We start from the raw sequence: 16,082 nt of genomic DNA on the forward strand, positions 1-16,082 counted from the left end.
TTTACACGTTTACAACATATGGATTTGTAGTTAATGGCCCAGATTAATACAATATTTTACTTAAATTGTGGTAATTGTTGTATAGTCATTGCTACATTTTAACCCATAAGGCTAAAACATACATTTCTCTGTGAATAAATATGTTTTTAAATATGCTAAATACATTTTGTAGAAAGTGAAGCTTAATTTAATATATTTTTTATTAATTTGAAAATATATTTAGTTTTAGTATTCATAATATATAACATTTCAAAATGTATTTCAGGGGCAACAAATACATTTCTACTTTTACATATGGAAGGTATTTTTGGTCTTTTTAAAATTAATTAATTAAATGATAAAATAAAAAATTAAATCGCAAAATATGTCGCAAATTTGAAAATTAAATGCTAAAATAAAAATTAAAACATTAAATTAAATTATTTCATTTTCAACGTGATGAAGCATCATTCAGGCCAAATTAAAAAAATAAAATTAATTTGATGATTTGACATTTCATTTTCAATATAACCTTGAGGCCATATGACCCCATACAGCAAAACATATCTTTCCTTGTCAAAATATAAACGTTTATGAAGTATATTTTTGGAAAAAAAAAATATATATAATATATTTAATTAATATTTTTAAATATGTTGTGTTTATAGGTTATAAACAAAGTGTATGTACCAATGCAACGTAAATATATTCATTTTTAAAATATATTTCAAAATATACAAAAAATGGCCAAAAAATATATTGGTGGAAAATACATTTTTATAAACATGTTTCAAAAAATATTTATTTTTGGCTATTTTTTGTATATTTTGAAATATATTTAAAATTGCATTTGAATATATATATATATATATATATATATATATATATATATATATATATATATATATATATATATATATATATATATATATATATATATATATATATATATGCCATATTGGAATATGTTCAAAACATTACAGTATTTTACTAAAGTCTACTATAGTAAATATTACTGTACACTCCAATATTTTTCAGATGAGGGGGCGGTGCATAAATGGTTAAGATAATTCAACTCTGGCATTTGCAATTTAGTGGCTTACATTTTAAATGTAAATACACCCATTCACATAAAATAAAATATTTTTTATTTAAATGAAGTAAATAAATAAACATAAACAAGCAATTATAAAAGATTTATTTGTAAAATTTAAATATTTTATTTATTTTTACTGTGCAAAATTTTACTTGTGTAAAATCAAACCGTGCTGAACTTTAATGACATTTCTGGCACAGCTGATGTGACCTCCAAACTCATACACATCACAGAACCTTTGAAGCTTCTAACAGTGCATATGTGTGCGCGTGTTGGGGGTTTGAACAACCCTTTGAAATATAAACACACAGACCAACCGGTAACACACTCTTTCACCTTCTCACTGAAGCAAGACCATTTCACCACTTTTACGCTCCACTATTATATTGGGTTTATAACAGACCTAATGCACTCTTGAGGTAAAATCTCAGGCATGATATTTCCATATGCAAATTTACGACTAAGAGACTGAAGGTCTTCCAGCAATGATGGATGTATACTGCAGTAATAATATTCTTCAGGCCAGAAGAACTGTGGAGCAGCTGAGACTGGAAACAGAGCTACAGAGAATCAAGGTGAGATCCATCCATCACAAAACAATACACATTTACATTTCATAATGTCTATGACGGCATACATCATCTAGTGGCTGTTGGAAATCATGTTAAAACAGTAGTATTTATTATAGCTGGGTTCTTTTAAAGTGAACATTTATAATGTATGTATAATGTTTTTTTTTTTTGCAATAATAAAAGAATGCATTTCTTACAATTAAGATCTACTACTCAGCTTTATGTCATTGTGACAAATGTTTTAAATATTCATTAATATTAAAATATCCATTTAGTTTCTTAATTAATATGATGTCATAGAAAATGCATGTATAATAATTATTTAAAAAAATTATGAAAATCCAAAGGTATTGTTATAGCACGCTACGGCATAATCTTTTGGTGCTAAATGCTTAAATAGGTTTTGTTTCTGTCAGATTTCGGCAGCAGCGGAGCAGCTGGTTCAGTACTGTCAGGAGCACAGGAGAGCTGATCCACTGCTCACAGGCATCGCTGCGTCCTCCAACCCATTTAAAGACAAGAAGACCTGTGTGTTACTCTGATGTGACAACGGCTGTCAATCATCAAAACTTTATTCAGCTGAGCCAATAAGAATGCACTTCAATGTATTATCTGTTGAATAACAAATAAAATGGAATGATGAACTTGTACATTTGTAAAGCTTTATCAACCAAACACAATTGCATTAAATTAACAATTCGACAGGAGTCAGCACTCTCTGCCAAAATATAAATAAACTAATATAAGCATTATTTAATATTTCAAGTAATAAGCTCTTAAATGGTTCACTTTCAGTGCATCACCTAGTAGTGCATTTTATATATGTTGACTTACATGTAAACATTGTAAAATGAACTTTGACAGAAAACAGTACAATTTCTTGTTTTGTTTGCATCTAGAGCGATAAATATTGAGAATTAAAAACTATTTCGGTGAAATAAACTGTGGATATGCTATAGATTCATGTAGTTGTGTCTTCAGTCTATGTATATTGGTAATAGCTACAAAATTCATCAGTCTTCATTAAGTTGAATTCTTCAAGTAATGATTTCGTGATCACACAAAGTAAAACTAAACCCAACAAACTAACTTGAAAATAAATGAGAAAAGTGCAAAATCAAACTGGGGAATGTCAGATTTTCAAATAAAAAAATTAAAGAGTATAATGCATAGAAAATAGACAACATTATATTGTAGCGAGTGACATCACGTGTATGACATCAACATCCAATGTTGTTCCTCGGAAATGTGGCATCATATATTTTTACTCAGCACCTGGGCCTCCAGATCTCAACATTCATGTCGGCAGAAGCGATGGCCAGTGTATCGGCTTCAACACTTAACTGGAAATAAAAGAAAGCTTGGGTTAAACCAAATCCATGCGAAAAATGCTAGATCTTAAGATTTGTTTTTTAAGAAACAGTTCATTTAAACTTGCAAGCTAATAAATGTAAAGGTTGACCATACCCCGTTTACCCCTGCCTGATGGTGAAGTGTCCACAGTGTTTTGGGTGGAGCACATGGTAGGTGGACCTAAATAAAGAGATGAATATGGGCTTCTAAAGATTACATCAAAAATCAACAAAATGGTTTTATAACAGACAGAATCTTTACCTTGACAGTCCGGTCAGAAGAGCATGTGTAGAGGGTCCCATGTGAGGAGTGGATGCCCGTGACCATCGCATTGTGAATGTTAAATTTGGAAATGGCTGTCAGGGAGCCATTTTGCAAAGAGAAGGTGTGGACGAGTCCACGATTGTCTCCAGCCCAAACCTCTCGACCGCTGTAGGACATTGACAGCAGGTAGGAGCGCAGCTGTGGACAATAAAAGAAAGTGATAAAAAAACTATACAGCTGAAACCTTTATTGTTTTATATTATGTGTGCGTGTATACCTGACGCCTCTGCAGAAGTTTTCCTGCCCTGCGGTCATACACAGCAATGGTTTGGTCTTTACTGCCAGATAATATAAACTGGTCATTAGATGCCAGGGACAGCACAGCATCACTGTGGTGATGAAGACTCGTGACCAATGGATCTGCAGCTATACCGCATAAATTACATTTTTAATAAACATGTATGTACAAGAACTGAAGAACTTCTCATTAGCCTAATTTAATTCAAGATCCCTAGTGTAAGTGACTCACCTCGGGTGTCATATACGTTTATTTTCTGATCATGTAATCCAGCCAGCACAGTCTCTCCGTCACAGGACATACATAATACGGCAGCTTTGCACTTGTATAGACCCCGCTCAGCCCCTCCCGCTGCAAGATCCCATAGTCTGACAGTGCTGTCGAATGATCCTGATGCCAGCAGAGGCCCACTTGATGCCAAGCACCACACCCATCCACGATGGGTGCTAATAAAACCCCTGTCCCCTAGCATATGCAATAACGTCCCTCTGGAGCCTTGTCGAAGGTCCCAGAGGTTTACGTTTCTGTCCCTGGAGCCAGAAGCACACAGCGCCCCCTCTCCACCCAACAGCAGGACACAATTCACATCTGCAAAGTGGCCAGAAGGGAGTATGATGTGCTCCAAGGGTGAAGAAGGACTGTCGGACGTAGTACTTTCGACATCTATCCCCTGTGGCCTGTGAGGGCCATTCTGAGCTCCGATGTGCACATTTTCATCCGCGACCTCTGCATCCACATTCAAATCAACATCCTCCACATTTTCATCCGCGACCTCTGCATCAACATTCAAATCAACATCCTCTACATTTTCATCCGCGGCCTCTGCATTAACATTCAAATCTACATCCTCCTGCATTTCAGCCAAATCGTCCCCAGCTACCTGTTCTTCGCCATCCATCGCATCACCTGCCCCTGCCAAATCTTCCCGGTTTTCCTCTTGCCCCGTCCAGAAACCAATCAGCTGTTCCATTTCCAAGCAGGCTTTGGACCAATCAAAGTCATCCTTTGGTCCTACAGGAAATGACGTCCGAGGGCCTGAGAGTTTTTGAGCTCGAAGTTGCCACACCAGGCGGTCCTCGTTGACCCTTCCCAACTCCTGACAGACCTAAACGGAGAAAAACACATGTCACTTTTTTACCAGATATACACTCACCTAAAGGATTATTAGGAAGACCTAATTCAATTTGTCATTAATGCAATTATCTAATTAACCAATCACATGGCAGTTGCTTTAATGCATTTAGGGGTGTGGTCCAGGTCAAGACAATCTCCTGAACTCCAAACTGAATGTCAGAATGGGAAAGAAAGGTAATTTAAGCAATTTTAAGCGTGGCATGGTTGTTGGTGCCAGACGGGCCGGTCTGAGTATTTCACAATCTTCTCAATTACTGGTATTTTCATGCACAATAATTTCTAGGGTTTACAAAGAATGGTGTGTAAAAGGAAAACATCCAGTATGCGGCAGTCCTGTGGGCGAAAATGCCTTGTTGATGCTATAGAGGTCAGAGGAGAATGGACCGACTGATTTAAGCTGATAGAAGAGCAACTTTGACTGAAATAACCACTCGTTACAACCGAGGTATGCAGCAAAGCATTTGTGAAGCCACAACACGCACAACCTTGAGGCGGATGGGCTTCAACAGCAGAAGACCCCACCGGGTACCACTCATCTCCACTACAAATAGGAAAAAGAGGCAACAATTTGCACAAGCTCACCAAAATTGGACAGTTGAAGACTGAAACAAATGTTGTCTAGTCTGATGAATCTCGATTTCTGTTGAGACATTCAGATGGTAGAGTCAGAATTTGGTGTAAAATGAGAACATGGATCCATCATGCCTTGTTACCACTGTGCAGGCTGGTGCTATAATGGTGTGGGGGATGTTTTCTTGGCACACTTTAGGCCCCTTAGTGCCAATTGGGCATCGTTTAAATGCCACTGCCTACTTGAGCATTGTTTCTGACCATGTCCATCCCTTTATGACCACCATGTACCCATCCTCTGATGGCTACTTCCAGCAGGATCATGCACCATGTGACAAAGCTCGAATCATTTCAAATTGGTTTCATGAACATGACAATGAGTTCACTGTACTAAAATGGCCCCCACAGTCACCAGATCTCAACCCAATAGAGCATCTTTGGGATGTTGTGAAACGGGAACTTTGTGCCCTGGATGTGCATCCCACAAACCTCCATCAACTGCAAGATGCTCTCTTATCAATATGGGCCAACATTTCTAAAGAATGATGTCAGCACCTCGTTCAATGACACGTAGAATTAAGGCAGTTCTGAAGGCGAAAGGGGGTCAAACACAGTATTGGTATGGTGTTCCTAATAATCCTTTAGGTGAGTGTATGTTGTTATGTCATGAAGAAATGTAAGCAAAGATATAGGATACAACAAGATATATTTTGAATAGTTAATTCTATTACTATAGCGACGGAAATCCTGCCTTCCAGTTAAAAGAACCATTACCTGTGGCAGCACATTTATGATACACTCGGCAGGAAGATGTGAGGCTATCTGGGTAACTATCTCCCATGGCAACGAAAGAAGACTTGTTCCATCACTAGACGGGGAGGGGCTCATCCCCGTAGCAATAATGGATGAATCCAAACTTAATCTGTGGGGTAAAATGTCACAATTACTAAGTTAAAATAAAGTACACAAAGTAAGATGTATACACTACGTAAATGACCACAATAAACATTTAAAAAAAGCAAAATCAAGTAAATAAGACACCATATAATACAGACCGATCAGGTGTGGGGTGTGGAGGGTCATTGCTATTGATGTTAGATGAACTCTGTGCTTCCTCTGAATTTGCACCAGCAGTGAATCTCTTCGTCTCCACGTCCTCCAGGGTGACGTTTGGCCTCGACATCAACTGAACCACAGAAGAAGAGAAGACTGCTTTTATCAATTTGATTATATTAAACAGTTGTGTTGTCACACTGACTCTATTATGTCTATGTGCTTAAACATAAATTTCACATGGAACTTAAATAAAATCTAAAACTGTATATAACTAGATGGGCACATACCCCTTTTAATGGAAACAGTCTGCAGCAGTAAAGAATTCACATATCGCGTCCATTCGGATTTTGTCATGAATTATTGATTATTTTGATAATACACTGCAATCCGTCTTCACTTGTTGTATGTGTTTCCCGTGACGACGTTGTTTAACCTGCGTTAAACTAGACCATTTGTGCCAGGTGAGAGTAAAATACAGAGCAAAATATAAAAAATTGACTTTAGACAGTGTTTTATAAATATATAGCAGCAACTGACGCCAGCAGCCGCCTGTCTGTCAGCATTACTTCCGGTACACGTTAATCACGTCATTGTGTGTCGTCACGCGCGAGCGCCAACTGTTTTTCATCTTTTTATTGAATATATACTAGATTTTTTGAGATTGATGTTAAACATTTATTTGAATTATTTTGTGAGGGAAAAATATACAGAAAAAATATATTATTTTCTTTTAAGGGAAAATTACATCCATATGACATCAATAAAAGTCCTATTTTCTTTTTAAATCTTACATTTTTCGATTCATAAATGCAAGTGGTATCGGATTCAGCCCAATATTCATCAAAGTAAGATTCAAATGAAGATTTATTTTGAAACACTGAAATGACTTTTAAGTTGTAAAGCTAGAGAACTACTATTATAATGCTTTAAATTCTTCTTTTTAAATTATTGTATTCGATTGTATACCCTCCTAATTCTTTTCAATTTATTATTTAATTTTTTTCTGCTTTTATTTATTTTCAGAAATATTTGTGCATTTACACGGCCTGTTAAAATATTGTTTATTGTTTCAGAGAGATTTCAGTTTATGAATGGTAGTTTTGTGTTGTGTTTGTTGCACATTTTGATGCCTTGATGACAGGGCAATAATAATAAAATACATCTCTAGTCCCTTCACTTATTTCAGGAAGCCTAGTTTACTTTTCTTAGGATGTTTTTACTCTTCTAATGCCAAGTCTCCAGTTAAACATTTACAAAGTGTGAAATACTTCCAGTGCATGATTTACCTGAACAAATATTTTGTAACATTCCAGGAGTGTAATTAAATATATAGGAATTTATATATATATATATATATATATATATAATAGTGGTATAAAAAAAGATTTTTGATAACTGGTTAAGGAGAGAGTCGTGTTAACAAAGGCAGATTTATCAAGATTTATATTTTCTTTGTTTGTTCAGGTTTCCATGTGTAAAGAAATTAGATTGTTGGTTAATTTCACCACCTTACAAAACTAGGAAGAAATCTAAAGGAGGTTTTGACATGCTGGATTGTGTGGATATTGCTATAAATAAATAATAATTTTAAGATAAATTGGATCAAAAAATGTTGCTGCACCTGATTCAATATGGTTTTTATTATTCCACTTAAAGGAGGTGGCTCTCTGTTTATATTATATTATTTATCAAACAGAATTCCAATGTGCTGCCTGTGAAGGCTGTCCGAATGCTTTTTCCGGAATTGTCTTTATGCCTCCGAAGTCATTGGCTCATGAGGCAACAAGTCAGCTGCCTCAGCTTTTGCATGCATCCTGTCTATAGCAGTAAATGTTATATCTTACTTCTCAGCATGAGAAAGGTGTGGCTTGTGAACTGGCTGAAATGCTTGACTTGAGAGTATAAATACAGAAAGTTCAACAGAACAAAGGTGCGTTTTGTATAATCTGTGGAGTAAATTAATATAATAGCCTTTATGTCCTGTACGACATGATCAAAAACAAACATGAACTGATGTTGAAGTAAGCGTGACACAAAAGTAAATAGACTGAGAATATGTAACAGTGATGGGAGACAGAAACATTTCTAATCCAAGCGGTGTGTTTGTCTGTGTAAATATTGTAGGTGTGGACACAAGGTCAAAGTCTTTCAAACACAAACTAGCTTCTCTATTTACAGCTTCATAATTTTGTTGTTCTTCTGCAATATTTTCAAATGCACTTCCTATGACAGTTGACTGATAGAGATCACTATACACAGTGTTAAAGGAATAAGCAGAATATGTCTATAAAGAGGAATTGTTTAATTTCCTCTTTTTAATTTAGTCAATTTCAAGTCATTAAAGGGACATTCCACTTAAAAAAAGAATATATAGGCCTATATATATATATATATATATATATATATATATATATATATATATATATATATATATATATATATATATATATATATATATATATATATATACACATACTAATTTAGAGTTAAACATTTAGTTTTTACAGTTTTGGAATCCATTCAGCTGATCTCCGGGTCTGGCACTAGCACTTTCAGCATAGCTTAGCACAATCCATTCAATCTGATTAGACCATTAGCATCGTGCCTAAAAAAATAACCAAAGAGTTTCGATATTTTTCCTATTTAAAACTTTACTTTTCTGTAGCTACATTGTGTACTAAGACTGACAGAAAATTAAAAAATGTTACAGCAGCAAAGTCCTTGATTATTACGCCATAATGAGAGTATAGTTCCTAGCCATATCTGCCTAGAAAATCGCAACTTTTCATTTTCTGTCGGTCTTAGTACAGGATGTAACTACAGAAGTGTCAAGTTTTAAATAGGAAAAATATCCAAACTCTTTGATTATTTTTTAGTGCGATGCTAATGGTCTAATCAGATTCAATGGATTATGCTAAGCTATGCTAAAAGTGGTACCGCCAGACCCCTCAGGTCGGCGGAATGGATTCCAAAACTGTAAAAATCAAATGTTTAACTCTAGGGGAGCTCGAAAATTAGTATTTTTTTTAAAAAAAAGGGTAATGTCCATTTTTAATGTAAGTTTTATTAAGTGACTGATTGAAGGTAAGCCGTATGTCACGGCCGGGGCGGACCCAAGATAGCTAAAAGGCCACGCCCCTCTCTAACTTACAACTCGAGGAGGTTCCCAAGACCACTCCAATGACCAGACAGACAAGTATACTACGTTTAAAAGTATATCTTTATTTAAATAGTTAAAAGAAGAAGGGGAAGGGGAAAGGGCAATTAAAACTAATAAAACTTCTCGCCTCCAGGGCAGTTTGGACCAGGGAATGGGGACAGGGGCTCCTTTATGGCTTGGTCCGTAAACCCGTGGCGCCCTCCGCTTCCTCCTGGAGGCAAAACAGGTAAAACACTGTTAGTGACTGAATTTCAACACGGGACTGCAACTAGCCTGCTTGTTCATCCGTATCTCCTGCACCCTTAGGTTTTTCCCGGTTGGGGCCCCTCGCTCTCCTCGGGATGGTGTACTAGGCCAAAGGTAAGTATTTCACTCTCTCTCCACAGTTCCTTTCTTCCTCCGAGTGTGGCTGTAAGCACAGACAGATTAGCACATCACACAGGTAAATTACTCATGAGGCTTAGACTTCTCATTCGCTTTGGGGTGGTGCACTAGGACAAAGGTAGGTATTTCACTCTCTCTTCACAATCCGTTTCTTCCTCGGACGTTGCTTTAAGCACAGACAGTTTAACACGTCACACAGGTAAGTTACTCACGGGGCTTGGCCGTCTCGTTCCCTTCGAGGCGGTGCACTAGGAAAAAGGTAGGTATTTCTCCCTCTCTTCACAGTTCGTTCCTTCCTCAGGACGTTGCTTTAAGCACAAACAGATTAATACATCACACAGGTAAATTACTCACGGGGCTTGGCCGTCTCGTTCACTTCGAGGCGGTGCACTAGGACAAAGGTAAGTGTTTCACTCTCTCTTCGCTGTTCGTTTTCTGCCTCGGGGCGTTGCTGTAAGTACAGGTAGGTTATTACTAGGGCTGGGCCGATACCACTTTTTCATGTCTCATACCGATCTCGATACCACAACTTTGAGTATCTGTCGATACCGATACCGATCCAATACCATCTCTATCGCCATTTTAATCAATTAAGCTGCAAATAACAACAAAAAGCAAATTCAAAACTCAATGAAACATTGTGCAATACTGCTGCTTCATTTTTATTTAAATGTTTCAAACAGACTAGAGGAATCATTTTTAGTTAGTCAGCAAAACAATTCAAAATGTTAAGGTGTAACTTTGGACAATTTAAAGTGCAACTTTGTGCAAATTCATGTTGCTCAGCTAGTCGCCCTTTACCCCAAGTTGCCATGACAAGGTCTGTGTTGGTATTGGATCGGATTGTACTCCCCGGCCTCTTCGATATTCGATCCAGCCATTTTCGCAAATATCGGACTAATATCGGACCAAATATCGTATCAGCCCACCCCTAGTTATTACATCACACGAATAAGTTACTCACAAGGTTTAGACTTCTCGTGTACTGCGGACAGTGGGCTCTCGCAACAGCGTTCGTGCACCGTATACCTTCACCCGTCTGCTTACGCCTTCGGGGTGTCGTGGGGACTGATGGGTCGAGTGCTGCGGAGCCGAACGCTTCCCTAACTCTCCCTCCTTGCTTGGACAACTGGGGGCCGCGAGCAGGGGCGAACTCTCGATGAGGCTCCACACACACCAAGGGCTTCCGCGGAACAAATCTAAATACTGCCACGACCCAAAAAATCCGTACAGTGCACGTAGTTCGCTACTCACTTGGACGAATCGCTGGGCTTCACCACTGTCTGCTTTCAAAAGTGATGCGGTTAATACTGACACACAGGGGGCCGAAAGGTCTAGGCTCCTCTTCACACGGGGCGCGGGCCACAACGTGTTGTTCTTTCCTCATGAGCCGTCCGAGGCGGGGGCAGTTCTGGTCACTACAGACACAGCACACACAGCAAGCTTTGTGTAAACACCAAATGATAAGTTCACTCACCCCACAGCACTCGGCACACTCTCACGTGAATTTCTGGACTGGACCACCTGGCCTCGACCGGTCAGTGAGGCTGGTTGGGCTTCGCTCTCACCGCAGGAGAAACAGTATAGTATATAATGGAAGAAATCAGCACAACCCCTGTATGTTGTTTGCTACCCGTTTGGCTCACCCACGCTTCTTGTATCCGCAGGGCCAGACGACCTACAGCAACCGCTCCCAAGTCGTTCCCGTTTGTACTTCCGGTTGTTCCACGTCTCACCCACGCTTCCCTTCACAGTGGGGCCAAGTACCTTTAACACACTCGGAATACACAATGGCAGCCTTTGGGTCAATACTGCATACACATATACCAGCGGTTACTCACTCGTTGTTTGTACTCACAACCTGGGGTTTAACTGCACTCGTTGGTTCTAAACCATCACATTCACAAGTAAATCCGTCCCCAAATCTCTTCACCTAGTCACCTTTTTGCCTCTTTTCTTCCCCAAGGGATCGACGTAGATCGATACGGCGGCTTACACTGCAGCAAACACAGCGTGCACAAAGTACACCAACAAGCACGTTCCAGTGCAGTGCTTCTTTAACATCCACCGCTCCGTCCTTTTCGCCTTTCTTGGCTGCCGCACTCTTTCCATGCGCTATAAGCGCTTCCGTGGATCAACGGCGCCCTCTGGCTCCTCTAGGACGGAGCGTGTGATCGGGTCTGCCCTAGGCAGAGAAGCAGCTTGTGCCCGAAACGACTCTCTCCTGTGTGTGTTGCTACAGCTCTATTTATTTGGCCCGTCCTCATGTCCTCTTCCAATCATGGATCGCCCCCTTAATCCTACGCACCTGTGTCCAATAAACCCCGATTGTGTTGCTAGGGAGATCAGGAAGTACAAATGATTAAAAATCGGGTCCGGGCGGAAACCATATCCAAACGGAACCCTTCTCCGCCACTTTTGGTTCCTGCCCTACCATAGTCACCTGGTGACACGTATTTTCTATTTGCTAAAATGGATGCATCTTCTTATCCACAAATAGTGATATTCTCCCCAATATTTATTTATACAAGCTCGCATCAGATGGTAAAACTTGAAACATAAAAATGTAGGGGATGTTTTCCTATAGTGTTTAGTTAATATTTATCAAAAGATACGCTGCATACTGGAATTTATTGAATATGCAAGTTTGTTTTTTGTGTTATTTTATTCTAAAAAGATTTTCGATAGTATGCTAACAATCTGCATTATGAAAACCTCATCAATGACATAATTTCTCATCATACTCATCTCTCTATAGCGCAATTTCACAAAAGAGTGTTATATGAAAACCATAATAAACTTTTACTGTTAAGATTCTTATTTTATTTCATGAGATCCACCCTGTGTCTTATCTTCTCTTCAATTATTTGAATTTCACATCGACTGAACATTTACAAATCAAGGCCATTTTGCTATAGCTTTAGTTAATAAAACAATGAGTTATCAAGAGGATGTGGCAAACTGTGCTGCCCCTCCCTGTACTTCTTTCCTTGTGGGCAGGAACATTACGTGCACAGTAACCTGGAGAACCAGACAGGACAACAGTGCAAAACCAAACAGAAAATTATACCGGAATGGTGAGCAAGTATGAGAGACCTATCAAAGAAAAGAAGGTAAACTGATGACAGATTTTGATTTTAAAGCCTGAAGGAACCAGATCAATTTTGAAATATACTTTCCAAAAATTCATCATGGTAACTCTGAACATCAAAGCCGTTACCGCACCGGTCGGAATTGTCCGGATTTTCGAATTTGTGCTGACCTGCATCACTTTCAGTCTGGTGGCTTCTCAGGGCCACACAACTTTTTCATTTTGGGCATGGTGCATGTTCACCTGGTGCTTCTGCTGTTTCATGACCCTCCTCATCATTATTTTGGAGTTCACCAGCCTCAATACCAAGGTGCCCATCTCCTGGGATGACTTCACTGCGGCGTTTGCGATGCTGGCCACCTTGATGGTGCTGGCGGCCTCTGTCATCTACCCCAAGTTTTTTGTGTGCTCGACGTGCGCTCGTGGGATTGTGGCTACGGTGATGTCCTGTTTGTCTTTTATCCTGTACGCAGTGGAAGTAGGTCTTACCCGAGCGAAACCCGGGGAGATCAGCGGGTTCCTGTCCACTGTGCCCGGCTTACTAAAGGTTGTGGAGGCCTTTGTTTCCTGTATCATCTTCATCTCGCTGGAACCAAACTTTTACGGTTATTTTCCTGGGTTGCAGTGGTGTGTGGCCGTCTACTCCATCTGCTTCATCGTCTCTCTTCTCATCATCCTCCTGACAATCTGTAGGTTGTTGGCTCGATGCCCCTTTCCATTTAATAAATGTCTGACGGGTTACAATGTGCTGGCGGTCATGATGTACATGACGGCAATGGTTATATGGCCACTCTACAGCTTCCGGAACAATCCGAGACCACCGGAATGTAACCCCTGCTACAGGGACAACCTGGTTGTTGTTTCGGTAATGACCTGCATCAATCTGATTGTATATATTGTGGATACAGTTTACTCAGTGCGGTTGATCTTCTTTGTTTCACCTGCCTAGGAAAAGGACAAACCATATTAACCAACGTATGGCATCAGGCAAGAAGTAAAGTTTTAATGTGGAGTTTTGTTTCAGTGATAGAATTAATTCAATTAATTCAAGATTTTTAATTAATAAAAGAATATTACGAATTTCATATTAATGCATTTAAAATACTGGCTTAAAGTTAAATGTTTATATATATATGTGATATAATATGTAGGACTGAGTGGGGCACAAACAAATGTAGGGTTAATTGTAACACGGCGCAGAAAAACTGAGGTCAGATAAATATAGTTTAGCGTAATATGAAGTTTCAGTTTTAAAACACACAAATTACGATTAACAGTACAATGTTGCAAAACTTGTTTTCTTACGCTTGCAACTTTACAAAACTGTTTTTACTAATGCAAATTTATTTTACACCCCCACCAATGTTATCTTTCGCATACAAATTTTTTTGCCTTCATTTTACCTTCATATATAGTCCCACACAAGCTGTGGATAGCCTGCTAACGTAAAGCCTGATTTGTTTAAAGGATCCAATGTTTGGGTCACCATTGAGCTTAGTTGACCTTAGAAAAAGTTGCAGATCGCCTGTCATCGTATAGGATTTAATTTAGGCTTTAACAAAGATCCTATTTTGAGCAATAGTAAATGTGTTTGACTGTTTTTACAAAACTACATTTATTTTCTTTTAATTGTTATTTTAAATTCTCATGTATTATGTGTTTTCGCATTTCTAAGTAAAGCACTTTGAATTACCTCTGTGTTTGAAATGTGCTACACAAAAATAAACTTACCTTATTTACCCAAGAAAACATCGCAGCACTTACAACCAACGACCAAGTTCATGAGTTTGATTTCCAGCGAATGCACAATGAAACACTGTATATCTTTCCCATTTTACTCTATCAACAGAGATAAATAAATTATTTAAAATTTAATACTAAAATGTCTATAGCACATCAGCTTAGTATGCTGTATTCTTATATATAGCCTACTATATTCTTATATTCTTATATATTCTTATAACATTGATCAACTTCAATTGGTAACACTTAAAAAAATATTTTTTTCAACTTAAAATTTCACTTTATTTTCACTTTTTAAAGTTTTTAAGTGTTTTACCAATTGAAATACATTTTTTAAGTTGATCTAACTTTTTACTGTTTATACAGTACATAACTACATTTATATTTTCACATTATATTATATCTATTTGGCGGATGATTTTATTCAAATACTTAAATGCATGCAATATATTAATATTACGTTTAATAAGTAAAAAGTAAATAATATCAATAAGTTAAATAAACACACACATCTGTTCTTGTTAACTTTATGTGGCGGTTTCCCGGACAGGGATTAGTCCTAGACTAAGACATTTTTAAGAGCTGTCCAAACTAAAAACAACTTGCACTGACATATCTTAAAATACATCAGTGCCCTTTGTTTTGCCTCAAAACGCACACAGGTAATGTTTTTAGTAAGGCATGTTTGTTAAAACTAGTTATATTTCCTAATTAAACTAAGACCTAGTCTTGGCTTAAGCCATTCTCTGTCTGGGAAGCCACCTCATAAAGTTTGTTTGTGGCACCTACCGTTACCGTACAATTACACCGAAAATGCAAATGCTACAACTTACCCCATGGGCTAAACAACAGGGTTTGTTGAAACACCTGCTAGACAATTTTGTCAATAAAATTCTGTCTGTATACTAAAGGTGGATATTTTGTTTATATATCTGCCTATAATAGATAGATATCCACACATTCATCCATCCATGATCCTTAATCTAACAATCATTTTATTAAAGGCGGATTGCATGATCTCTTAAAGCCAATGTTGACATTTGAAATCACCTAAACAAACACGACCCTACCCCAATAAAATCTGGACCTTCTGTTGATAGACCTGCCCCACACATACGCAACCCAGGCTGCTACCCAGTCTCGCAGGGTTGCGTGATATAGTCACGTACATTTTTGAAATTTTTTTCGTGATTTTTCACGGATTTCCGTGTTTTTCGTGGTCGTGTAACGAATTCTCGTTTTCGTGTCTTATCTCGTATTGGTTACTCAACTGCTTTTTCCTATTTTCAAACCATTGTCGCTTTAGATTTGGTGCTTGCATTATAATGTCATTTTTTCTAATTTATTTTTTTATATGTCGCCTGGCATTAGGGTTTGGTACT

General features: G+C 38.0%; 3 protein-coding genes across 3 annotated transcripts; 2 read left to right on the forward strand and 1 right to left on the reverse strand.

Moving 5' to 3' along the window:
* Window positions 1-1,406: 1,406 nt before the first annotated feature.
* On the forward strand, window positions 1,407-2,295 carry LOC141351141 (guanine nucleotide-binding protein G(I)/G(S)/G(O) subunit gamma-12-like). The gene is made up of 2 exons (XM_073857631.1): window positions 1,407-1,650; window positions 2,064-2,295. Exons 1-2 carry the CDS (start codon window positions 1,561-1,563, stop codon window positions 2,187-2,189), a joined length of 216 nt encoding a protein of 71 aa, XP_073713732.1. The 5' UTR covers window positions 1,407-1,560; the 3' UTR covers window positions 2,190-2,295.
* On the reverse strand, window positions 2,179-6,921 carry LOC129436588 (F-box/WD repeat-containing protein 9). Its single transcript, XM_055194813.2, has 8 exons — window positions 6,610-6,921; window positions 6,322-6,452; window positions 6,041-6,188; window positions 3,794-4,667; window positions 3,542-3,690; window positions 3,262-3,462; window positions 3,115-3,180; window positions 2,179-2,990 (listed from the first exon to the last, which is right to left on the reverse strand). Exons 2-8 carry the CDS (start codon window positions 6,447-6,449, stop codon window positions 2,916-2,918), a joined length of 1,641 nt encoding a protein of 546 aa, XP_055050788.2. The 5' UTR covers window positions 6,450-6,452; window positions 6,610-6,921; the 3' UTR covers window positions 2,179-2,915.
* A 5,766-nt stretch (window positions 6,922-12,687) lies between these two features.
* On the forward strand, window positions 12,688-14,455 carry LOC129436590 (myeloid-associated differentiation marker homolog). The gene has a single exon (XM_055194815.2). It carries the CDS (start codon window positions 13,058-13,060, stop codon window positions 13,904-13,906), a length of 849 nt encoding a protein of 282 aa, XP_055050790.2. The 5' UTR covers window positions 12,688-13,057; the 3' UTR covers window positions 13,907-14,455.
* The last annotated feature ends 1,627 nt before the right edge of the window (window positions 14,456-16,082 follow it).

This window comes from Misgurnus anguillicaudatus, chromosome 19 (assembly GCF_027580225.2).
Source record: "Misgurnus anguillicaudatus chromosome 19, ASM2758022v2, whole genome shotgun sequence".
Taxonomy (NCBI): Eukaryota; Metazoa; Chordata; class Actinopteri; order Cypriniformes; family Cobitidae; genus Misgurnus; species Misgurnus anguillicaudatus.

Excerpts from the sequence above, each read along its gene's own strand:
- LOC141351141 (XM_073857631.1), top strand. The coding sequence starts at position 1,561 with ATGATGGATGTATACTGCAGTAATAATATTCTTCAGGCCAGAAGAACT. Across the intron at positions 1,651-2,063 it reads CAGAGCTACAGAGAATCAAG|ATTTCGGCAGCAGCGGAGCA; the intron begins GTGAGATCCATC and ends TGTTTCTGTCAG.
- LOC129436588 (XM_055194813.2), bottom strand. The coding sequence starts at position 6,449 with ATGTCGAGGCCAAACGTCACCCTGGAGGACGTGGAGACGAAGAGATTC. Across the intron at positions 3,691-3,793 it reads AAACGTATATGACACCCGAG|CTGCAGATCCATTGGTCACG; the intron begins GTGAGTCACTTA and ends TATGCGGTATAG. Across the intron at positions 3,463-3,541 it reads AACTTCTGCAGAGGCGTCAG|CTGCGCTCCTACCTGCTGTC; the intron begins GTATACACGCAC and ends TATTGTCCACAG.
- LOC129436590 (XM_055194815.2), top strand. The coding sequence starts at position 13,058 with ATGGTAACTCTGAACATCAAAGCCGTTACCGCACCGGTCGGAATTGTC.